Source organism: Eretmochelys imbricata, chromosome 1 (assembly GCF_965152235.1).
Source record: "Eretmochelys imbricata isolate rEreImb1 chromosome 1, rEreImb1.hap1, whole genome shotgun sequence".
Lineage (NCBI taxonomy): Eukaryota > Metazoa > Chordata > Testudines > Cheloniidae > Eretmochelys > Eretmochelys imbricata.
Window position 1 is genome coordinate 250,379,095 of NC_135572.1, and position 25,860 is coordinate 250,404,954.

Sequence of the window (25,860 nt, forward strand, 5' to 3'; positions counted from 1 at the left end):
CCTGTTTGGGAGCTCCCTTCCCTCCTAGACGTCAAACTGCTAGAGTTGATGGGTCCCCACACTTTGAGTCCTTAACAACCTGTTCCCTATACCACCTATAGATAAAAGCTGCCTGTTAGTAGCCATGACCTCATCTTGAAAGATAGGGAAGATTTGGGCCCTCATGGCATGCCCCCTTTACAGTGTTTCAGAAGGACAGGGTTACTCTCAGGCTTCATCCCAAGTTCCTTCCCAAGGTTATTTTAGAGTTCTATATGAACCAATTAGTTACCTCCCAGTTTCTTTCAAGCCTCACACAATCTCACGGAAAACAAACTTTATACATTTGATGTAGTAAGGGCATTGTGAAATTACCTTAACAGGACAGAAGATATACAAGGGACATGCCTAGACTGAGCATGGGCTCTGCAGATACGGGTCTTCCAACTGTACAAGAACGTGTTATGAGTGAGCCAGGTTAGATCCACCCACCTATTAAAGCTCATTCCACCTGATCTCAGGCGGCCTCAACAGACTGCTGGAAGAACAGAGGAGGATAGATGGGGAGCTGTTCTGTAATAATTTATGAATGCTCTTTGCTAACCTAGTTATTGGAAGCTTTACTGTATGAATATATTGGTGTAGCTGAATAGGGATTAAGGAAAGCCTAAGCAGGAAGGAAAAGAATGTTGAAAAGTCACTTGTCTTGAGAAAGATTTGATTTTGTTAAGTGACAGGACAGGAAAAGATCTGTGCACAGCAGAGGTCAAAAGAACTGTGGCAAGTTTAAAAAGGACTACTATGAAGTGATGAGGGAACTGTTAAAGGAAATAAGCGGAGACACAAGCACCCACCAGCTGTGGTGTCTTAAGTTAGTCCCGCCTAGGTTAGCCTCAGGGATGGCAAGCCTTTAGGTAGGAGGCTGGGTTTGAAATCCTTTTTAAATCTTAAATTATTTTAACATAGTAACAAAAAACAATACTTTGATTTTAAGAAGGCTGTTTTGTCACTGAACACTACTGGTCACAGACTCTGAAGAACTGCAGATGTCAGAACTCAGTCAGATGGATAAGCACAACTAATACACAGGATATCATTGCCTAGGGACTGGACTAAGAGTAAGTATGGAATTCCACCACAGGAAGGTAAAGGCATGAGGTCTGACACCTGAATGGGTGCACTCAGAGACCACAAAAGGGGACAGGTGCCACTACCCCTGTAACTATGAGTCCATTTCTGAAATCTGTAGGGCAACTACGTGGAGCACAATCCACACTTTTGAGGAGACACTAATCTTCACGGGAATCTTCCAGATCAGGTCCGTATCAGATCCCACAACCAGGTAGCTCTACTCCTCTAGGATTCTGTATTGGTGAAGGAAATTAGGAGTTGAGCCCTTCATGCCTTTAGATAGGGAGGTCACTGGTTTGGGCCCCAAAGAACACTGCTGACCAACTGAATCCAATCTCACACACAGAGGATGCATGCACATCAAGAATGGAATCCATGTGGACAAAACATCTCAAAAAACTATATAGTTAATGTAAGATAGGTAACTTTTTCTTATCAAGCCAGTGAATACTGGCAAACTAAAGGGAACCAGTTATGGTTAATGCTTGCACATGATTTATTTTTAGAAGGTAGTCTGCTACAGAACCATACATTCAAGAGCACCTTTAGGAGTATCCCTTTCAGCCAGATGAAACTTTACAAGGTTGGCTCTTTTGCTTACTTCAAAATTCTGACAGCTAGTAAATTCAACTGGAACAGGATTAGTCCCATCTCCCCCCACCCCCCGCCCTAGCTTTTAGCATGAGCACATTACTATTCTAGGGAGGGAGGGCAGAAGAAGCAAGAACTAAATTAATTTTTCTGATCATTTCAGTCTTCACTAGCCAAGAACCACAGCCTCACAAATTTGTCTTCACAAGAACTATTCTACCAAATTAATGACCATGGCCATTCTCCCATTAAAGGCTTTTTTCAACCATTTACTTGGTACTTAACTTTTTATGGCACTTAGTTTCACATTATGTTCAGCAGTGCATGTAACACATGGCCAATGGCGATTTGCAGTCTCCCAAACCCTGTTCCCAAAACTAATGAATAAATTAAGTCTCATTTACAGTCTGAGGGAAGCAGATACCTTCCTTAACCTGAAAAATAAAAGTTGACCCCTCCATTTATCAATGTCAGGTAGACTCATTAAAAAAATATTTGTTGATAAGTGGCTCCTTGCTATTTACAACTAAATAAAGTCAGGCATCCCTGTCTTTCCTTAAATGTAACTCATTTAGGGCTATATCAGTAGTTTTCAGTTGAAGAGGGAGACTGAACAATGCCAGAAGAGTCCATCCCCAAAACTAAGAATAGTATAGTGACAGATAGACTCTGAAAGCGGGGAGGCAGGGAAGGAGTTTAAGTTACTTATCAGCAACCTCTCTGGCTGCTTTAGAAACAGCATCAATGGCTTCTCATCCTCCAACAGCCCACAGGACGTGGTCACTATGAGGACTTATGGCTCGAAAAGAGAGGATTTTCTGAGGAATGATGGAAGGTGGAACTCACAGTTCTAAGAGGGCCCACTTCACCCTCTTCCCCCAACAAAAAACAATGTGTGTTATTGAGTCTTGCCAGTAACAAAAGCTGCTCATTAGTTTTATTCACCAAAACAGTTCTGGAATATTAATATTAATTAATATTCCAGTCAAATATTTTCTCCAATTTTGTTAAAGCAATGCCTACAGTCCTAGAAAGTGATGCCTTAGCTACTAACCTTAGAGCTTGATTACTTACAGCTGTTGCACTGAATATTTACATGTGAAACAGTTGACATATTTCCATCCCATCCTAATGACGTGAGTATGACTATTCAAAATGGCAAACTACAGCTACTTCCACACCAAACTCAGGGAATTGGAAAAGGAAATTGCTGAGTTTGACTGCCATTGACCTCTCCCTCCTCCCCCACAAAAAGAGAAAATTCAGCTATTGCTTATGTTTTGGTCATCTGAAAAGTAAGAGAAGGCAGATCTGAAATACGATATCCTTTCAGCTACAGTCTAGTCTAGTACATGGATTTTTTTTTTCCCTGTTCCTAGAAAAAATGTGAGGAGGGGGGAGAAGCAAGGATAAGTAGTAGATTCTTGGGGAAAGAAGCAGCCTACTGAAATGCAACTGTGAATTAGATTACCAGCTGGTAGTTTTAAATTTGGAAGCACATAGATCTAAGTGTCAAGACATCTATACAGGTGTGAACTGTAGTCACAACTTCTGTGAATACCACAATTCCATGGCTGCAGAATCCACTTTCTTCCACAGAATGGTCACCACAGGAAAAAAATATTCCCTGATCTGCCAAGTGGCTTGGAGGGACTAAATGCAGATTCATGATGGGCAGTCTTGGGGACAAAGCACTATTTCAGGCACCATCCAGATACCTTTCCTTGCTCACACTTTTGATGGAGGCAAGCAGCATGTTGCTTGAAATAGGTGAGAAACCAGAAGAGAAATCTCTCCTGCATCTTTCTCCTGGGTAGAAGTAGATGCTATACCTACAGGCCAACATTACCCCCACTATCATCACAGAAAGTAAGGAGGGGATTCATGCAAAAGAGGGTGAAGGGGGGGAATCTTTCTGCACATTAAAAAAAAACCTCATCTAACTCCCTCCCCCCAAAACACAAGCTGAAATCCCTCATATTCAGATTCTATTCCCCTCCCAAGTGACAAAAAGCCCTACACCACCACCAATCCAGCAGACAAAAGCCACTCACTTAGTTCCCTCCCCTATTTCTAAATCTTCCTTGTCCACTGTGATTGCCCTCCACAATGCAATTACGCATTGTTTGAGCTTCAACTGGAATTTGGCAGTAAGTTAGAAAAAGTTGAAGTGAATAGAATGTTACTTATTTTCAACAAGTTTTTAAAAGCTTAACAAGATAACTATTGTAATTTGATATTTAATCTGAGAAAGTTTACTATTAAGTGGGATGTGAATATATATGTGTGTATGTATATTAATTGAGAGTTTTACTGTCCAAATAACTACAGAATAGTTATCCACTGTAGTTTTACAAGTTGAAATTAAAGTTCCCACAACTAAGTAATTCTACTGCTTTGCAGAATTTGTCACTGGCCATCGAAGAATATAGGTCCAAACAGGGCCCTGGCTAGATTAGAAAATTCTTCCCTTGACCTAGCTACTGCCTCTAGGGGAGATGGATTACATAAGCCAATCAGGGAACCTCTCCCATTGGCATAAGTACTGTCTTCACTGAAGCACTGCCCTAGTGTAGCTGCACTGCTGTAGCATTTTAAGTGTAGATAAGCCCTTCAAGTAGGGAAGCATGGAGTGTGGGAACCTACTAGCACCAACCAGAATTTCTTGCCAAGTCTTAAACCCAGCATATTTATGGGTTCATTAAAATTCAGCAACACTAATGGTTAATCAGTGCCTTAACCAGTAGTCACTAGATCGCAGTTGTTTTGTCCCAAGTTGTCAAGAGAAAAGGGATAGGTCAAGTACCATTATTTGGCTGGAGGAAACAATGTACAAAGTAAGACTTTCTATGATTGGAAAAGTCTCCCCATTTTTCCACTTGACCCAAATGTGGGGGAGCAACATTAAGTAGTTTAATTGTAACTACAAGAGTTTCTATTTAACACTTGTGTCCTTCATCAGTACATCCAACATGTTCTCTTTAGAGGTTTCAGAGAGGTCAAAACCACCATGCAGTTTTCTACAAATTTTCTAGTCATTTAGCACTAACCAGTACATGGATATTGCTGCAAGACTAAGTGTTTCATTTTCTCCCCAATTAAATAAACTGCTTCATAGACATCTAATTATAATTGCTTTAAATCTCACCTTGTGCAAAAGATGAGCCATACAGCTCGCTCTATAATATGTGATCAGAGGCAAAACACATTAACAGGATAATCTAGTAAGTCACCAGATATTCTAATTAATTTTGCCTGACCCTGGTACCACACATTTTGGAAATTGTGAGTGCATGTATAACTGCAATGCTTCTCATGTTCAAAGTCTTTCACAAATATTAAATCCACAATAGCCTTGTGAGTCAAATAAGCCTGAGCCTGATTTTATATGGGTAAATGCAGGCACGACAAGATTAAGTGACTTAATCAAAATCTGTGAGAGTCACTGAAGCTAGGAGCAGAATCTGAAATTGAAGTTTTAGTCTAGAAGTTTGAGCACAAGCAGCAGATACTTATTTTCATGTAGACTAGCAATTTTCACATTTGAACATTTACTGGCAGATTTATGCCATCCTGGTTCACACATTTTAAAGTGTTAGGGTTTTGTTTTGTTTTTATGTTTTTAAAGACAAGACCATATAAAATGTGGAACTGTTTGCAATTCTCCAACTTTCTCTTTCAAATGCTTCATCAGCTTTCAAAGTTTCTTATGAGGAATTGCACAGTCAGCAGCACTGGGTCATAACTAGTTTTATTTTCAGGTCTCTAATATCTGGACAGCAGACCTCACTTCTATTTTACACTTTGGATAAAAGGAGCTTCAACTGCTATGAGTCCCCAAGCTTAAGACAAATAAAGTCTCAGGCTGGAAAGATGAGATTTGTTTGAATGATGCATTTTCCTAGTTTTAATGAAACATTAGCTATAAGATTGGACATTTGTCCTATTTCAAGCAAGTGCCATCACATGCATTAAAGCCTCTAAAAAAATAAGTCATTTTGCCAGTCAAATTGAGAGTGCAGCAAGAGAACCAGTTTTCTTTTCTTCCCACTCAGTATTTTAAATATTGCCTATACCTGGTCCATGACAGGCACTTCATATTCCTTCCTGTCTTTATATATGTTGGTAAAGTATTACAGCACACTTCTCTTAACTATAGAAGCTGCTTGACACTTTGAAGGTTACTAATCTGGCAGAGGTACCAAAAAAGCAGAGAGCTGTGGTTTTTTGTTTTTTTAAACAAGAGTTGCTGTACTCAAATAAGGTTGAAAGCATCTTTACTTTGTAAGCAGTCTAAAAAGACTATTTTAGCTCTGGTATACTAGAAATTGAGAAGCTTTGTGAAAAATTCAAATCACAGGCCATTACAATAGTGCCCACATGTAAGGCCTGGTCTACACACAGTAAGATCACCAGACAGTCCCTCAAGTAAAGATTTACAATTTAAGGCCCTTGGAAGAAGCTTCCAAAGATCAGCAGACTGAAAACTTACCAAATAGACAATAAAGGAAGTCATCTGTCATACCAAGTCATTAAGTTTTGCCCTGTCCAATGCCATATGAAAAGTGACTTAGGGCTTATCTACACCATGTTTTCACCCACACTAGAGGAGTGAAAGTTTTAGTGCTCACTGGGGTGTCCTGCGCTAACTGGCACATGTGGACCTTGCTGGAAAACATGAAGAGTTCCCTTGTACTCGTTAATGTAGTCTCAAAATGAGCACTCTTTCTAGAACATTAATTTCTACAGCTCTTAAAGCTTCAGGCAGCAACTGATGTTTTAAACACCATGTTGCATAGAGCAGCCCAGAGCCAGTCCACACAAAGGGCAACACCAACCCAGAGCCCTTTCTACCCTGGGATCAACAATGGGGACCACTAATTTACAGCTGAGCCATGTAAAGCACAGAAATTTTAGTGCAGACAAGTCCTAGAATGCATTTGCACTCCAGAACCAGGCCTTTCACCACTCTCACTCTAGAAAAATTCCATAGTAATGTTGTTTTTTTTTCCTGATGAAGGGGAATATAGTGTTTTGTGTATGTCTCCAGGGCACAAGCCTGGGCAAATGATATGGAGGCCCTGAGTTGCCCATGCATCAGGACCCCCTTCTGGACGTCACCAGTAAAACCCAGTGGAGAAGAAACACCAATACATCTAGTACCTGATCTGCTGCAGGAGTTGCCAGAAAGATACTGAATTCCATTCCAGATTTCCTATCTGAGTTTACTCTCATAACCTTACATTCTTCCAAGTTCACCCATAAGACAGTGGGGCTTTTCTATCAGGAGTTGCTCCCTTAGCCTGTTATGTATCTGAATAGCAAAATATCATAAAATTTGAATTGGCCTGTAGTTTCCATCAAGATGAAAAATGCAAGTGTCCACAGTAAAATTTTCAGATGCAAACACCTTAGAAAAGGCCAAGCCATTTTCAGATTAGCAGCTGAATCAATAAGCAAGTGAAGGATGTTTGTGGTTTTTTCACTAAAAAAGAAGGCGCGAAGAGGAAACTAGAGCTCACTCTGCCATCAGCTACTTTAATTTTTGCTGTTAAGTTTCCAGCACACTACTTGCTTCTGGTAAATCTGACAACTCACTAAACCAGTGAATTGTATGCTATTTTCTGCATGTGACCAGCATTAGGTTTCCTCCAACGACCACTCTATACACAATAAGCTCCCTACTTGCCTAGATCCTGAGTGCAATACTGAAGTGAAAAATATTGCTGGAAGCTCAACATGGGAGATTTCTAATAAATTCAGTCAGTTTTCCCACCAGTATTTCTGATGTAGTTAACCTACAGTGAGACAGAACGAGGTCTGCATTCAGTAAGTCTCAACTGCTCCCTTCAACTCAAGTTAGACATCATTTCTCATGGTTCCTTCCCCTGCCTAAAAGTATCTGTTGTTGAGTGGGTCCAAGCCAACTGAAAACAGCACAGATAATTTCAGCATAGAGTACCTACAGGATTTCAGAAGCTAATGCTTCCAATATATGCATAACTCTTGATGAAACAGGTTTATTCAGAAAAAAATTGCTGTTACCCCAAGGAATGTGGGCAGTGTCTTGAAGTTAAATTGTAAACAGTTGCACCAGGGGAGAGAAAACTAAAAATAGTTGTTTGGTGAAATATATCAAGGCTTTAAGAAATAAAGCCACTCTAAAAACTCATCTGGAAAATAAAGAAATGCTGACATTCTGTAACATTTAACCAAATCCTAGCAGTAACACAGAAGCTGTTATTAACAGATGTAGGTTACATAAGCATATGCAGATGTTTAAATCCTTAAGATAATCGCCTGGATTTCATCTTTTAATAGTAATACTCATATGCTCTAGTTTGCGTCCACCATCTTAACAAGGAGAGAAATAGTCAATGTTTTCATATCGTTCAAGATTCATATGCATTGGTCCAAGCAACTCACCAGAAAGAGTCAGTAAGGCAGAAATGATCCATCTCCTGTTAGGGCAGTTAACACCATAACAGAGATCAGCCGGCAAAAAAAAAAAAAAAAAAAAAAGAGATGCAAGCATGGGTAACTGATACCAATTGAGTAGACATTTAAAGGCTAAGCAAGACTGTCTGGTCTGACCAGCTGTATTAACAATACCAGACTACAGTCATCTGTCACACATGGTATTGTCTGTCATCCAAATGCATCCCATCTCAACTATTCTATCTAACTTATGCCAAAACACTCAAAAACCAAGGGTCCTATCCCTCTACTACCAATGAACAGAGGTATACTACAGATTATGGGCACATTTCACAATCATTCACTGTGTGGGTTCAGGGGGAGAAACAAGGCAGACAACTAAAAATGAAAAAAAGTATATCTGGCAGGGAAAGAAGCAGATTAGATTCACAACCTATATTCGGCTACTGGTATAGCGAAAGTAGGAACTGGTATAGCCATTTAGATAAAGAGGGAGTTGAAAAGTCATGAGACAGAATCTCTCCTTTCTGCATCAGTGGCTTAAGGAGCCATATTCTCCCATCACAGTCAATGGGAGTTACCCTGCACTGGGAGAATAGGCACTCAATTTGATAGTTATCAAAAGTTTCACAGTCTGTTGACTGCTCATTGACCTAGTTGAAATAAGTCTGTTGGTTCTTGAACTATTCCCATTAGAGTTTCCACATCATAAATCAGCACAGAAAAATTGTGTTGGCTGTCTCAGACATGCCAAGAATTGAAGAGGCTTGGTGGGCCTTCCACCTCTTTTTAGTCTTACTGGTAAAATAGAGGGAACAAGCTTGTACTGCTGCTGCCTATCCTGTGAATCACTAGATGGCTCTAGTATCCCAAGTTCAGGCATTTAAAACAGCACTAAACAAGCAGCAGAGGGCACCATGTCTCCTTCTGCACGGAAAGTATTACTAGCTTTTTCCCCCACAACAATTCCTTCCTCCCAGCATAAGCCTGCTAACATGCCAGGTTCTCTTATGTGTCACTCAGCAGTACCTGGTCATTTTAACCAGGAGATGGGCTTCAAAATAAGGATATATGTTCTGCAGCCTGCTAAATTTCTACTTTTCAGGTAAGCTCAGACACATCAATGCAAGCTTAAGCTCAGACTTGAAATTTTAAGTTACAGTCCAATCTTACAAATGAAAGTCTAATAAGAGCTCTCCCACCTACACCCCAATATTCTCAAAGTTTTCTTCTACTGAAAAATCCTTGATCACTTTTAAAAAAAAATCCAAGTATTTTAAGAGCATTTTCTAAGAAACCTTGACAATAATGCAGTCTGGAATGAGCCAGAGATCTTTAGCTAGCTGCAGAATGTTTCTTTAACAGCATGCCCACTCTGTTCTGAATGAAGAATGCCATGAATGTGCACCTTTTCTTGCACCCCTTAGAGCATGCGTCTCAACAATTCTGGGCAAGACACCTTGGAATGCCTTAAAACCACTTGGTGGGCACTAGGCTAAGGGTTAGATCAGATGACAATGTAAAAGGTCCACAAGGATGGTGGATGACCCAATTTGGATTGTCCTGGTGATCCTCCTCTTCCCTCCCAGTCATCCCTAGCCAGTCAGTTAATGACTTATTCGAGGAAGGGTTAAATCTAGGCACTCTCTGTGGTGTATCTTCACATGATCATGCTGCATTCATAAGTGCTGCACACAGTTATATGCATTCAAGTTTATGAAAAGACAATACTTAAACTTTAGTGGGTATATTACCTCCATCGTAAGGTCCTTCAGCATTTTCCTATACTTGATTGGGCAATTGTCTCAAGTTATACACGATTGCCAAAAAAAAAATCTAGTGCTTTAATGCTATTACTTTGACAGTGAACCTCATTTCTTTTGTATCTATCCAGTTAAAACTACACAAGTAATACTAGGAGTACTTGTGGCACCTTAGAGACTAACCAATTTATTTGAGCATGAGCTTTCGTGAGCTACAGCTCACTTCATCAGATGCATACCGTGGAAACTGCAGCAGACTTTATATATACACAGAGAATATGAAACAATACCTCCTCCCACCCACGCTGGACAGTGGGGTGGGAGGAGGTATTGTTTCATATTCTCTGTGTATATATAAAGTCTGCTGCAGTTTCCACGGTATGCATCTGATGAAGTGAGCTGTAGCTCACGAAAGCTCATGCTCAAATAAATTGGTTAGTCTCTAAGGTGCCACAAGTACTCCTTTTCTTTTTGCGAATACAGACTAACACGGCTGTTACTCTGAAACAAGTAATACTAGATAGGCACAGTAACGGAGGACTTGCCGTACTAGATCAAAGTCAATTTACATCCAGTATCCTGTTTCTGATAATGACCCATTATCAGATGCTTCAGATGAAGGTGAAAGAAACCCACAGTATGCAGATGTGAGATCATCTGCCCCCTATATAAATCTCATCCCCATCTCTAGCAGTTAGAGACTGGTTTAAACCTAAAGCATGAGAATAAATATCATCAATAGCAAATTTTGGAAGCGATAACTTTGGATATTCTTGATCTCCAGAATAGTTCCTCAGTTTGGAGCAACATACTTGTCCTCTGTAGTGTCCCATCTCCCACATGGAGACACCTCAAATTGTGTTCTTTTACATGGGAAAAGAACTGCCTTTTTCCAAATTAGGTTGGGAATTTGACAAAGATGCTTTGCTGCCCCAGAACATTTCAATGTCATCATAGACTATGCACTTGATTAGACACTTAGTAAATGCACTTTTGACATATGCCTTGATAAGAACCTCACCAACACAACACTAGCTGTTGAATCAACAGACAAGCTAGTAGCAGCATTTAAAGTCCTGGGAAAGCGCAGTGGCAAAAGTCAGCCCAAAAATTAATTGGAGTAAAAGCAAAATTCTTCCAGTTGATTACTCTGAACACCGAGTGCTCAAGCACCTTAATGGGCAGCCACCCAAGACTGTCAGTGATTTCATCAACCTTGCCTTTGGCATCAGTAACATGGGCAGCATTGAGAAAGCATTGCAAAAGCACAGTCAGTAGTGGGGCACCTCATTAAGAGCATCTTCTGGAAACCGACCACCCTGCTAAGTAGGGAGATGAGGCTAAGCATATACAATGCTTTGGTGGTCCATATTCTGAAACATGAGACTGAAACATGGCCTCTCACTGTCATGACTGAAAAGAAGTTGGACACCATTCAAGTAAAGCATGTTCAAATAATCAAAAGCCTCAAGGAGACAAATTCAAGCTGAATGAAGAGATCTGTTTTCTAACTAAACAGGTCCTGCTTTCTCAAATGGTCACCCAACACACTCATGTGGTATGTTCATCTGCTCTGAATGCCTACCAACTTCTCTCCAAGAATCATCTTCTACTATGATCCAATGAAAGCAGATGAAAGACACGCCCTGTAAGACCTAAAACCCATCTCTTACTGGCATCCTACCCCGTAATCCACCAGATTTGGCTCAGGACAGAACATCATGGAGGCTCATAATACATTCAGTGACCCTAAACTGTCCAAGCAACAGCATGAGAATGAACCAGTCTGCACAGACTGGCAAATTAACTAACACCCACCGCACTTTCATGTTTCTCAGTATTAGTGCTCTTTCACAAGTGATCAATTCCCATAGCAATCCAACATCACTCGGAAGATTCTCAGTTCAAACCAGTTATGCTGCAGGTCTGTGTTATTTGATTAACTTAAGTAGACTACACAATCCCACTCAAAACTGACTCAATGAGAGGAAAGAAGGGACTTACCTGGACGTTCACAGACCACACCTAAGACTTAGTTTACATGAATAATCAACTGCAACTGTGACTTCCTCTGACCTACAGTTACCCAATAACAGAGTTAAGTTTAATGTAACAAGAATAAGGCATCATGTATTCCTCCTAGTAGCAATGCCACTAGAACCAAAAGAGGCTGTTCAAAAATGAAAAACAATTCTTAACTATCAGATTAACCAGCCATGTTACGAGTTACACACAGCTATTTTCCCCTCTTTCAATTACTGCCATTCTATTCACAAGGAGATATTTAACTGATTTTGTGCTTGCCATCTACATCATGAAGCCTATTAGAGTGCTGACCCTAACTGCATCTAGAAAGAGGTTGTGACACATCCAATTATGACAATGGAAGATGCACTTCAACCCATGTAACCAGTGGAAGAAGAATAACAGAAGTGAGAACCAAGCATTTGGAGCAAAGCCAAAATATGCTACAAGGCTGCATAGTGGTCTACCATTGAATCACTACAAGAGCCTCCAGATCACAGATTCCCACTTCCCTGTATAAGGAAAGAAAAAACAGAAATTTCACCCACGTTTCCTACCTGAAAAAAGGGAGAACTGCCATTAAGCTACACATCTGTAGCGTTTGGAGAACTAAAAATAAGTTTACTTTTCCACTTATGCTACAATTCTCAGCCTGACAAACACAAGGTACACCACCATGCAGTCATCCAGTCTTCTGAAAGACATGGTGAGATTTTCCAAAGTGACTTGGGAAAATAAGTCATTTTTCAAAATGGATTTAAGTATCTACATTCCTTTTGAAAAATGAGACACTCCCAAAAATTTTACCCTTGATCTCCCCACCTGGTTCCTAGTTTAGAGTCAAAGACAGATGTGTCATCCAGTTAGAAACCCCACAGTTAAACAGACATTCTACTGCCAAGTCCATTCTAGGCTTGCCTGCGTAATACACCAAATCCTTGAATGCTCTAGCAGGAGTGTCCTCAGTGCTATATAATTTGAACACTTCATGATGAAAAATATTTAACAATTTTGATAAACAGTAAAAAGATTGGCAGTTTAGCCTTTCCTATCAGCAAAGATGTTTCAGATAACTTAGGCATTAAATGTATACTCAAAAGACTATAAGTTAAATACATATAGAAGTTTTGGTAGGCTTCCATACACTGCATTTGCAGTTTTCCCCCCCCATCATGTGCCTTCCAAATAAGAACTGTGATGTTTTATTCCTCTATCATCTTTTCAAATTGCGTGATACCATGTATATAGCAAGTTTTACTTACACCAGGTTAGGCTGCTATATCATGCAAACAAGCGTCAGCCAGAAAACGGTGTCTGTGGCTACACGCTATGCTTAAGTAAATTCTTACCAAGTTCAGATGTGACTTATTGTGGTAGCACTGGATACAAAAAAAAAACCTCCTGAACTAAAGGAACACCTGCCATGCTCATCACCTCTCCTGTGTCTAGAATGCCCTTTCAGCTCCCAAATTACATAGCAGTGCTAGTGTTGAGATCTAGAAATAAACTGAACATTTTGGACAGAGTTCTTTTCAAAAGAAAAAGTAAGATTTAATTCTTTGAATTTCTTCCCCAACTTTACTAGGTTCAACTATAGACAAGAGGTAGCTATTGTATTTTCAAATAATACTTTTCAAAGCACCAAAATGATGAAAAGTTTAAACATAAATTGGTCACAAAGTCAAGACAGACCTAAAAGAATCAGAGCTCATTTGTGCTCACAAAAGAAATTAATCCACCTGAGGTTGGCATAGAGTTCACTAATTCCTCCTCTCTGCAACACTCCTTGAATCAGTAGATCCTTATAAAGCGTCAGTTCATCCTTGCAAAGCCATACAGTTGAGTCTGAGTGAAGTGAGCAGACCAAGAAAACTTCAGTGTAAGTGACAGAACAGCAATGACATCCTCCTATAATTATTACTGAAGTTAATGTGTAGTATCACTACAGAGTCCCTCTCCAGTCAAAACTGAAGGCAGTGAGGAATCAGCAGATTCATGGCCTTAAAATATCCTACGTACCATGCATCACAGGCTCTCATTTCTGTAGTTGCTAGTTTATTTCTACTGCCTACAGGACAGTTCTCTGTTCACGCCCTGTACCTTTGTCACTCACCCTGTGGAGTTATCACACAGTTGGTACTCAAACTGCAAACTGTGAAATATAAGTAATAATGTAATCTACAAACCACTCATGAACTCCAGTTAGGTTTTGCTGGAGGGCTATCACCCTTTTCTTACTCTGTAAAGATTTTCTTCCCCCTGTTTTACATTGTTATTCCAACAATTATGTTATTTTTGAAGTGTCTGATAAAAGAATGTTTAACTTCAAAATCTGTTAAGTCTGTTTTATAAACAGACTTATTTGTAAATAAAAAGTATGTGATGTTTCTATTAGCCAATTTGTTCCTGTAGTACCCCAAAACCATTAGTACATTCTGACTGTCATATCATCTGCTGAAGTCAGAAATTATCACTACCAAGCTGACAATCATTTCAGGACAATAAACAATACCTGAATATTAAGATGAATCTGAGAGTAACTTAAAGAGCCTTTTAAACAGCGAATAAGGTTAGGATTTCAAATCAAAATTACATCAGACTGCATACAGAAAACAGATAAATTTTCAATGCGCAGTCTGAGTGGTGCGTTAAGTAGCGCCTAGCATCTGACTGGGCATCAACTATTAAACACAGACAGGACTAACAACAACAATACCCTGAGTACACTGCTAGGTCTTATGATTTGTTTAAGAGAAAAGAAAAAGAAAAAAAAACTTGCAAAGCTATTACCACAAACCTATTAGGTATGTGGTGATGCATAGCTACCCAAAACACTGGCAGAGATGTCATTTGCTTTCAGAATGCATGCTACAAATACAAGCTGAGAGTGGTCTCAGTCATTTTTCAGTTTTACTGTGACAGTAGGTAAGTTGCTCTGTGGAGGAGAAAGAATTTTGGCACATGAGATACTGCAGCCATTCAGGAAAGAGCACTGAGATCATGCACTTGATCCCTCAGAAGCAATGGGGAAGATTATTTTCCACTGCTGCCTTTCTTCTGCCCCCTCCAATTTTTCAAGAGCAGAAACTCTCCATTCCCCTATTTCAGATATTTGTAACTGGTAGGCCAAGCTCTACCCTCCCCCTTAACCTTGTTGCACAGCAACCTCTCATTCAGTTATACATGCTCCAACTCGCCATGGAGCTGAAGTTGCTGCTGTTGCCATCATGAGACTGGGGTTCGGCACAACCTTAGCTCTGTCGAAGTGAAGAGCTGGCAGGTACGGCAACGTCTTTGTACCAGTTTAACCAGATAGTTACCTGGAAAGATTGAATTTTAGCCTTCACAATTTTACAAAAGGCAAGCATTTACTTCCCAGTGTATCAACAGGCAGCCATGGGACTTAGGCTGAACTACTGGGGATTGATTCATAGTACACTACCAGCTCAAATTTAATTTTACATTGGTTGGTTTACCTCTGTATTATGTGCACTTTGCTAGCATATTTCTTGAGTATCTCCTGTAAAATGACGTAAGCTACACATGCAAGTGTTTCCCCTACCTTATACATTTCTCTTAAATTAATGTAAAATGCCAATCCTCTGAAAAAAAAATATTTTAGCTGGAGGTAGACTTGAACTAGACTTCAACAAGTGTGAATGCCAATTTTATAGCTTGAACCCCTTTATCTGGACTCCCTCAGGTAAAGGATTTTGTGCAACACTCCAAATTACCTTTAGAAGACATGAAGGCTAAGTGCTCCAGCAAACTCAAAGAGGTTACTGATTCTGAAGACTCAGCACTTGGACAACCTCATAAGGGCGAAGAGGCCTTTAGGGAATCAAACAGGCAGCCTAGCTCATGGGAGGAGTTGCTCCCTCCATTCAAGGAATGGCTGGCTGGGTGGCACCTAGGGAAAACTGTGTCCCCCACCCCTAAGGACAGCTGACCTGTCATCTGAGGATCCTACCCTTCTCTTGAGGCTGGCAGCAGGGGAGTGACTGTGCTTGGGGAATTTGCACCTCTTTTACCTGTAGTTCACACCAGGCAACTTCCACCGTAGTCTCGGTGTCCAAACCCTTGTAGACTGTTTTGAAGGAGCCTCTTCCAATCTCAATATCGAATTTGAGGAAGCGGCCGTCAAGAGAGAAGCCCACCGCCTTGGTCTCCAGCTCCTCGATATCCTCTTGTTGTCGGTTCCGCCCCTCCTGGAGCTCCCGGCTGGCGGTGGCCGCGCTGCCTACCGTGCTAATAGGGAGTAGGGGGGTGGCTTCCTCTGCCTCTCCTTTGGGCAGTAGCGGGGCGGTGTCCTCTGCTGCAGCGGGCTCCTGAATGGGTTGTTCCTCGGGGGGAAGCGACAGAGACGGCTGCTGCAACAGTAGCAGGGGGACGTGGGTGACAGAGATGCAGGAGGTCTGGCTAGCAGGCTCAGGAGGGGAGCCCAGGAGCGGGGTGATACTCCCGGGAGTGGCGACGGCCGGGGGTGCTGCGGGCTGCAAGCTAGGCAGCTCCAGAGCCGTAGCATTGGAGTCGCAGATCACGCTACGGCGGAAGAAGCGGTGCTCGGTGGCTGCAGCCCCACGACTGTCCTTGTCCATGGTGTGGCGGCGGCGCCGGTATTCCTCGCTCCGGCCCCCGCCTCCCACCTCGCCGCCTGCTCCTCCGGCCCCCGAGCCATCATGGTCAGCGACGGCTCCCAGCTTCTCCCCCACGGAGCTGTCCGAGCTAGAGCCGTTCTTGGGCGGAGGCGGCGGGGGAGCCAGGAAGCGGGGGGCCAGGCTGCTGCTCCCTACGGCGCCCTCCGACATGGTGCTGCGGGGCTCGGGGTAGCGCTGCTGAGAGGATGCGGGGTGGGAGGTGTCACTGAGCAGGGAGCGCGTCCGGCTGCGGCTGCAACAGAGGAGGGTCCCAAGGGCTCCTCACAGCGGGGCTTGGCGGCGTCGGCTGAGCCAGCGACGGGGTGGGTCCCTGCTTAGCGTCCACATCCATCCTGCCGCGGGGAGCCGTGCAGCGGGGCCGACATGGAGCGACAGCAGCGGGGCCAGGACACGGGACTGGGGGGGAGAAGTCGAGAGGAGCCCGAGGCAGGTGCTGGGCCGGGAGCAGCCGCTGGCCGCCCGGAGCGGGACAGCCCAGCTGCTCTCGGAGAGGAAAAGCGACCGGCCCCCCCGGGCTAGGAAGCGGGGCAGGCCCAGGCCGGGAAGCGACTGCGCCGGGGGCGCAGGCCCCGCACCGCGAGAGGGGAGGGCAGGCCCGGCACGCCCCGCCTGGGGGGAGAAGCGCGGCCCGGTCACTCGGGGGAGCTCTCGCCTCACACGGCGCCCATGGCGACCTCGGCCTCTTCCCGGTAGGAAGTAACCGCTCGCCGCGGGGCCGGCCCCCTCGCTGCCTGCCGGCGCCTCACAGCGAGCCGGAAACCCCCCTCGCGGGTCTCTCACCGGGGCCGCCCGCGAAGCTGCCGCAGCCGCCTCCTCCTGCACAAGGCCCCGGCCCGGGGAACCCGGGTGTCTCCCTCGCGAGGGTAGAGGGGAGGAGCCGCTGCACCCGGCCCGGCTAATTCTCCGCGCTAAATGGCGACTAGCGCCCGAAACCGACAGACATAGACAGCCCCGTGGAGCACGCCCCCTCCTCCGACCCCGTTCTGCGCCTGCGCTATAGCGCCGCGCTTCCTGGGAATGGTAGTTTTTTCATCCCTCCTCTGAGGGAACAGAAACGCAGTTAACCTACAACTCCCATCGCGCACTGCGCTGATGCACGGCATCACGGGAATTGTAGTTTCCTTCTTGCGGGCTACTTACAGCTCGAGCCTGGCTGCTCCTCACACAATACTGTGGTAGAAGCTGTGCTAACTGGGGCAGGGCAGGAAGAGAGGGGAGGGAATCATTACATATGGATTAATTCTCGGAGAAGAAAGGAATCTCTCATCATACTCAGTCGACTCAGGGCTACAATGCAATATAAATTATATGCTTAAATAGATTGAATGCTACTGTTTTCAAACCTGCCCCCAACTCTCAGGGTTCTTTTTCGAAATCTAAAAGCAATGAAAACGTTTCCATGATTTGTTTTTATACATTAAAAGAAAAATAGTTTTTATCTAACCAAAAAGGATTCAGGGCTAGCTCCTCAGCTGGTGTGAATTGGCATAGCAATGCAGAACAGGCCCTTCAACTAGTAACAGTTCCCACTCTGAAGCAGTTTCTCCAGCCCACACATCACAGCAAGCAACTAGTGCCTGAGACAGAAAATGAGTATAAACAAAAGTGAAACTGACCAGTGTATTTTCATTTGTACATGCTGAGCACAATGGAAAAAGATAAACAAACAGTATAAATAGCAAAGGGTATGATAGATTTTAAATTCAATTTTCATAACAAGGTGTTACATGTAACCATACAAGTACAATATATTTTAAATACATGATTTTTAATCTGCCTGTGGGCTCAATCCTGCAACATGAGCTCAGCATTTAGGTATATGCTTGATTTCAACTATGAGGGAAGTTAACCATTAAACACATCATTTGCTGGATCGGGGCCAAAGTGTTCAGCACCTTGCAGGATCAAGCCCTAAGTCCCTTAAAAGTGGTGTTGCAAGTTCCCCTCCTACAATGAACAATTTTTGCTGTATGTATTATCAGGCATTTAGCTTCATATTTTTAACCAGGCCTCTAGCAGGTCTCCCATTTTGCTTCCACAAAACCATAGGCACATATAATTGTGGAAGCTGTGTTGCACCCACAATTATTTATTTATTTTGTAGTCACAGTTTAGGTCACTTGGACTTGTGACCACATATAAGCGACCTAAACTGCAGGAGCAAATAACTGTTGTGCAAAAGTGTGCCCCCAATTATTTTGCAGATCCTAAAAGGCTAGCATTCTTAAATCTGACCCTTAAAAATTATCATTAGTCTAACTGTCACAGTTTGAGACTCAACCCCAGTTATTATAGTTCAAATGGGGAAGATATAATACTCAGAATAGAAAGAGAAGCCAGCATGAACATTCACACAGATCAGGAACTTCCAGAGAGTAAGAGACACTGGTAGAAACTACTCATGTGCTTTATTTATAAAGTATTCATCCTTTGTATAATGCACCAAGACCAAACTTTTTTTCTTACACAGAACAGCAATATATTAAAGTGAATGGGACTACTCTCATGAGTAAAGTAAAAGGGTTTGGACAAGTCTTTTATGCAACTGCATTTTTTAAATTACTGTAATAGAAATATTTTTGGAGATTTTTCTGTATAAACTATAGATTTTATATTGGACAAATTAACATATATATTTCAAATACATCATTAAAAATAAGTTTAAAACCAGCTAATATTAGGAAATTGTGAATTACATCTCCCACAGAGAGGTCCTGATTGAATCTCTGTGCCTACACAGAACACTAGTGACTTTCAGGTGGTCCACAACACTGAACAATACATGACACTGAACTTGATGTGACAGTGATTCTCTCACATACATACAGTCTTTATAGATGTTGATTGTAATACTGCACTACAAATGGAGCACCCGTTATTTTCTGTATATCCATATACATATCTTATTAATAATAAAAATAATAATACAAATACATAAATAATGAAATTCAACTAATGGCAAAGGGCCCATGTAAAGTCGTACTTGCACCACATAGATCCTTATGGGTGGTGGGGCAGGATTTGCCTATAAGTATAGAAAGTGCCCCTCCTTTTGCAGTGGAATAAGTGCAGCTCCACTGTGCAAAAGAGGGAATAGGATTGGGAAGGTCACACAGAGAGTTTGCAATCCCTGTCCCTGAACAGCATGGAGACCAATCTATGAGGGCTCCAGGTTCAGGTTTGTGTTTGGGAGCCTGGGACAGAGAGTGGACATGGATGGAAGATCCACAGCTATACAGATCTTCTGGTTCTTTTCCTCTTCAGGGAGGGGCGAGCGGGGAAGTACGGTTGCAAGCTATTCCAGCTACTAGGCTGGAGCAGTGGCTGAAGAATGGTTCTGCTGCAGGTCTATGGCCTGGGAGACAAGAATCCTCCTTTCTTGCCTTCCAAAAAGATTCATAGCCCAACCTGTTATCCAGGCTGGGTGCTGAGGAAAAAACATTGATCCTGATTTATCTTTACATTATTCCAGTTTTATGTCAGTGTAACTCTATGAACATAAAGCTGAAATAGCATTGGGATAAATCAAACCTCTTGGTCTTAACACAGGGTTTAAGTGGGGCTTACGTGTTGTGTAGGGCTTTGTCTGGGCCCTCTGCTCCGGGATATATGTCACCCACAGTGATTATATTTTCCCAATGTTAGTTAAGTGAAACCCTTTCACAGAGAACTTTAAGCTTTACAGAGTCTAAACACAAAAGGGCCTGAGGCTGACAAATCAGAAACTGGGAGCATTATGTAAATAAGCATGTCATCCCAAGGGTCTGATTCTGCAAACGCTTAAACTCATGAGTAATCCCACTAAAGTCAAATAGGATTACTCACCTGAGTCCAATATTTTCAGGACTGACTCCCAAATTTCCTAACTCCTCTCACTAGCACCTCCATTGGTAAGAAGTGGGAGTAGCGCTCTGCCTTTGAAAGGCATAAAATGCCTCCTAGGCATTAAGTGGCATGCGGGGACATGCCCCTTGCTATATACATGATGTACAACAGATGTATTTGGTGCTTCACCTCTTGCAGCACAACCAGCCTGCAGCAGTACCTGCACTAACCTTGGCCCACAAACATCTTCTCTGTGGCTGCTAGCTCTGCCTACTGCCAGGAAATCAGAGGACAGGACGTGGTAGCAAAAGGATGAGGGCAGAACCACTGGCTATGTTCATACATGGATCCATGTAATCCTGAGGCTGCAGAAACAGCCATTTCATGGCTTGGAATGGGGAGAACTCTTTTCCCAATGGAACCCAACAAAATTCCCCAGCCTACAACTTACTCTGGTTTCTCTAGCTGATGGAACTGCAGGATATAGGATTTGGCATTAAATGGTGTATAATACTGTACATCTGATAGGGCTTGGTGCAGCCCCAAATGGGCTTCATTCTCATGTCCAGCCAAGTTCCACTTGGCCCGGAGGTTAGTGAGAGCAGACGGGAGGATTAGCACTACCTTTGCTCCTTCCCTTTCCTGGATTCTTCTGGCATCTCATTAGGCCTCTAGAAGGTTATGCAGCTTCAGGGCTGACCTAAGTAGCACCTGGCTGCCTATGGGCCCAACGTTTGCTCTCCAGCAACTCCCTCTTTCCTAATCATGGACCCTACCAACTCTCTGCAACAGGGGAAGCAGCACAGAGACATTATGGCATCTTTATGCCATATGGAGATTCCTCCTATACTGGGAGAATTCCTTGATGGCCAGATTTACCACTTTTACTGTCCGTTTGCCCAATGGGGCCAGCAAAATGGGCTCATAGCATGACAGTTAATCTGGCCCATGGCAGCCAATTATAAAACCCTCCCTGTCTTCAAGATGTAGGATCAGGTCCCTGTCAACAATCCATCAACTGTAAAGGGACACTATCAGCTTGAAATATAGCTAATTAAAACAATTCAGTTAAAAGTACTTTCAAGTTCTTCAGCTGTCATTAAGATCTTCTGCCAATTTTTGTGGTTTTACAATCAGTTTTCTCTATGTTTTAATAGTATTTTTCTCTCCTGTTGCTGTGGGAAAGACCCACACAAACGACAGAAGAGTCTAACTATAATTTAGAAACTATATACAAGGGAAAGACTGCCATTGACTTCAATGGGCTTTTGATTAGGCCCAAAGTGCTGTCACATACATAAAGTAAAAACATATATTTTTTCGCTAATCTGTTCCAATGATAGTCATCTTGTTGTTACTTGTAACAACAATAGATAAAAATAATTCCGATATGCATGTGATTTTAAAGTTGACAGGGACTCTTGAACCAGAAGCTGTTGTTCTGTTTTGTTTCATTTTGTATAATGCAGATTTCATTTGTTATTGGCATTCCTGACTTGTCCATGTGACACAATATTAATGTGAAACAGTTATTATATTTTCCCACTTACGCAATACCTTACACAGTACAATCGTCTTGTGATTTTACTGCATAATTTAGAAGTTTATTTAAAAATGTGCTTTCCACTATCTCAAAGTTTGATTGCACATTATGGAGCTATGATAGCATTCCATAATTAAGAATGTAACCAACACAATCTTTCCACCACAACTTCCTCAGAACAACTCCTTTCTTCTTGCCTTTTATCATGTCTACGCTTCGGTCAGAGTATTTATTTATTTGGTTTTTTTTAAAGCTACAGGTTACTTGGACTTATTTCAGAACTACAAGAACTTGAGTAAGAGTTTCACTTTCTGGAGAGTTTAATTTGTTCAGTATATCACATTTCATTGACATCTTGATTGAAAATCTTCACATTTATTTTATTTCTTTGTCCTTAATGAGGATTAGGGCCTTACAGTCCTGTTGGAAGGTTGGCTGGTTCATTTTAGAAATATTGATTGGAAACTCTGAGAGGCCTCCAGGGTCTCTGATGGACTTAATTAAGTCTCCAAGGTCCCTGGCAGTGTTAATGAAGTCTTCAGTGTCCTACATGGGACTTATGAAGGGTTTACAGACTGCAGAAGCAAAGATAACCTTCAGGACTGTGACACCTGGGAACATAATAATTCCCTGTGGCCTAAGTTCCCTCTAAGTGGCACGGCTGCGCAGAAGGCTATCAAGGGTCACGCAGGCGCACAGCCACAGGTACCTGGCCTGGAGAGGAGAGAGATAGGGGGCGTGCAGGGCTGCGGCGGGGAGAGGCGCTCTCCCCTGGCCCCGGGCTGTTGAGACGAGAGAGGGCTGGGGGGAGTTCTCTCTCCCCGCCATAGCCTGCACCCCAAACCCTCATCCCGGGCCCCATCTCAGAGTCCACACTCCCCGCCAGAGCCCTCACCCTTCTGCACCCCAACCCTCTGCCCTAGCCCTGAGCACCCTTGCACCGCAGGTGACCAGGTGTCTGGTTTTGGACTGGAACACCCGGTCAAAAAGGAATCCTGACGGCTCCAATCAGCACCGCTGACCGGGCTGTTGAATGTCCAGTTCGCGGCGCCATAGCAGGGCTGGCAGACTTCCTGCTTGCGCCACTCTGTGGCCTGCATGGCTCCCGGGTCTGGAAGCATCCAGCATGTCTGGCTCCTAGCTTTAGGGGCTGTCAGGGGCGGTCTGCCTGCTGCCCTGTCCCCCCACCCACAGGCACAGCTCCCATTGGCTGGGTCAGGGCAGGGAAAGAACTAGCACCACTCGCGAGCGCTCAGCAGGCAGCTGTTGTGGGGTTGCCTGGCACGCACTTCTCCTGCTGCTGCCCAGCCCTCTTCTCCTCGTGCTCCTCGTGTGGCTGGGCTCAAGCTGCGGCATCCAGGAGTTGGAGGAATGTGTACCCCCTTCTCTGAGTGCTGGGAATGGGGCTGCACCCCCATCCCCCTCACTGCATCCCTCCCCGTCCCACCTCCCCCACACACCCATAACTGCATCCCTCCCCATCCCAACGCCCCTGCACCCCATCCCCCTCATTGCATCTCTCCCCATCCCCCGTCTTCCCCCATCCCCCCATCATTGCATCCCTCCCCATCCCAGCCCATCCTGCCCCCCTCACCTACCCATCCCAGCCCTGTACCCCTTACAGCGCTCTCTCACCCATCCTCTTCATTCCCAGAGCTGCCACCCCCATGTCCCTCACAGCATCCCGCCCCGTCCAACCCTCCTGCACCCCCATCCCCCCATCACTGCATTCCTCCCCGTCCCAACCCCTCCCCGCACTCCCATCCGCCCATCACTGCATCCCTCCCCATCCCAACCCCCCTGCACCCACATCCACATGACTGCATATGTGTGTATCTGCATGTAGGTGTGGGAGTCAGTTTCTACGGATTTATTTTTATAGGTATTTGGACAAGTGTGCATTTCTGTGGTTGTGCTCTATGGATTTGTATTTGGGCTTCAGGAAGGGGCCTTTAATGGACCCATTGCAGCTGTAATAATGTGTGGTCCTAATTCCACACATAAAATGACAATAACTTTCGTGAACAAAAAACAAAAAATATGGAGCTGGTTACGAAAAATGGGAAGAGGGGCGGGAAGGAATCATGAAAACCTTTGTGAAATTTCATTTTTTTCAAAATTACCCTTTTTGACTATTTTGCTGGCAGCTCTACCATCCTGTAACAAATAAACCCTGAACTTAGCATAATACATCTGTCAAAAAAATAAATATGCCTGTTTGGGCCTTGCAGTGAAAATGAACACATGAGAGAGGATGGGAGAGAGCAAGCAATGGAGGGATGGGGGACGGAGAGATGGGGGATGATCAGGCCTCAGGCAGGGGCAGGGCCTCAGGGAAGGGGCGGGGCAGTGGGCGGGGCAAGTGTGTTTGGTTTTCTGGAATTAGAAAATTGGCAACCCTACCTGCACCCCAAACCCCTCATCCCCAGCCACACCCCAGAGCCCACACCCCAGCCAGAGCCCTCACCCCCTTGCACCCCAATCCTCTGCCTCAGTCCTGCGCCCCCTCCCACAGTCCGAACTCCTCGGCCCCACCCACACCACACATCACCTCCATATTGGTGCACATAACAAAATTCATTCCACACATGGATGTAAAAAATTAGAGGGAACATTGCCTGTGGCACAGAGGAACCTGGATAACCCAAGAGTTTATGGTCCTGCAGGGCTTAAAACTCTAAAGAAGTCCCCTATCTAGCACCTTTCTTGCCCTTCATAGTTTATAAATTCTGAAGGAACACAGAGTGCACTATGGCTAGAACACCTGCAGAAACTATGAGCTCCACTGGACCAGAGAGAGACAGCAAAATTGGGCCTTACATGAAGTTTATAAGCTTCATAGGAGTAGGACTTCAGTAGAGAATATGTGTTGACTAGAATAAAAAGATGTTGTGAAGAATATGTTAGCTACCACATTCTAATGCTGTAGTGCAGACAAGGGACATTGTACTTTAGCATGTGCTTTCTGGTTGCGTTGAAGCCTAGGTAGGGTCAGCCCTACACCAAATGGCGCTCCAGGCAAGGAGCATCTTCGGCATCTTGTTAAGCTTTTGAACACCTTACAGCACCCAGAGCCTGACGTACACACACCCCATCGTGCCACCTCAGGCACTTGCCTGATTTGCCTGCCTCTAAGCCCAGCCCTGAGCCTGGGCTTCCTTCACATTCCTTTGTCTTGTTTGCTGGAAGAAGAAGTTTAATTCTCTCTCTCTTGTCCCTCTCACTCGTTCCTGTTGAGTGAAGAGAGAACTGATCAAAGTTCTTTGTAAGCATATATCCCAGCTACCTGAAAGCAACATTGCTCTCAAAGAGCTGGTGCAGCAATGCACATGTGGCTCCTAACCAAAGTCTTTGATTGTCAAAATACAATTTTCAGCTACATTAACAACCATTTTTAGACGGGATCTCTTTGAAGGCTGCATTGCTGGCTACTGGTGGTTTATATTTAATCAAACATTTTCTTTATTATTAATCTATCAACATATCTACAAAAACATGGTCCCTCCAAGGAAACAGAGGTCAAACCACAGGGGAAAACAAGAATATTTTAAAAAACCCCACCTGATATAATACTTACCTGAAATAAAGTTAAAATTATTTTTACTGTCCTACTTCAGAGCTACCAAACCATAATGGTAGCCACCTTGATCAAATTCAGTATCTCCTCCACTTTTTATGATAGTTGATTGCTCTGTGTATTATGTGTTTCATCTTCACGCCATGGTTCTCTATGTAGCGTGTGTGGCTGGGGAGGGGCATGGGGGAAGGGAGAAGAATGGGGGGAATGCAGCAGCCTGTAACCTTTGATTTATGTATTCCCAATTAATAGTTTACAGATAAGGAATAAAGCCAAAGTGAATTCTTTAAGATTCCAGCCTCTAGGGCGGCTACAGATAATTTAGTTTAA

The 25,860-nt window shown here is 43.5% G+C and overlaps 1 protein-coding gene across 5 annotated transcripts in view; it reads right to left on the reverse strand.

The window, feature by feature from the left end:
* Positions 1 to 17,485, reverse strand: part of WNK1 (WNK lysine deficient protein kinase 1) — a 170,543-nt gene extending 153,058 nt beyond the window's left edge. For all 5 annotated transcript variants that reach the window (XM_077827393.1, XM_077827384.1, XM_077827375.1 and 2 more), the window contains exon 1: positions 15,959 to 17,485. In XM_077827393.1, coding sequence (XP_077683519.1) covers positions 15,959 to 16,735 — 777 coding nt within the window. In that variant the 5' untranslated portion in view covers positions 16,736 to 17,485. The remainder of the gene's footprint in view (positions 1 to 15,958) is intronic.
* Between the last annotated feature and the right edge of the window lie 8,375 nt (positions 17,486 to 25,860).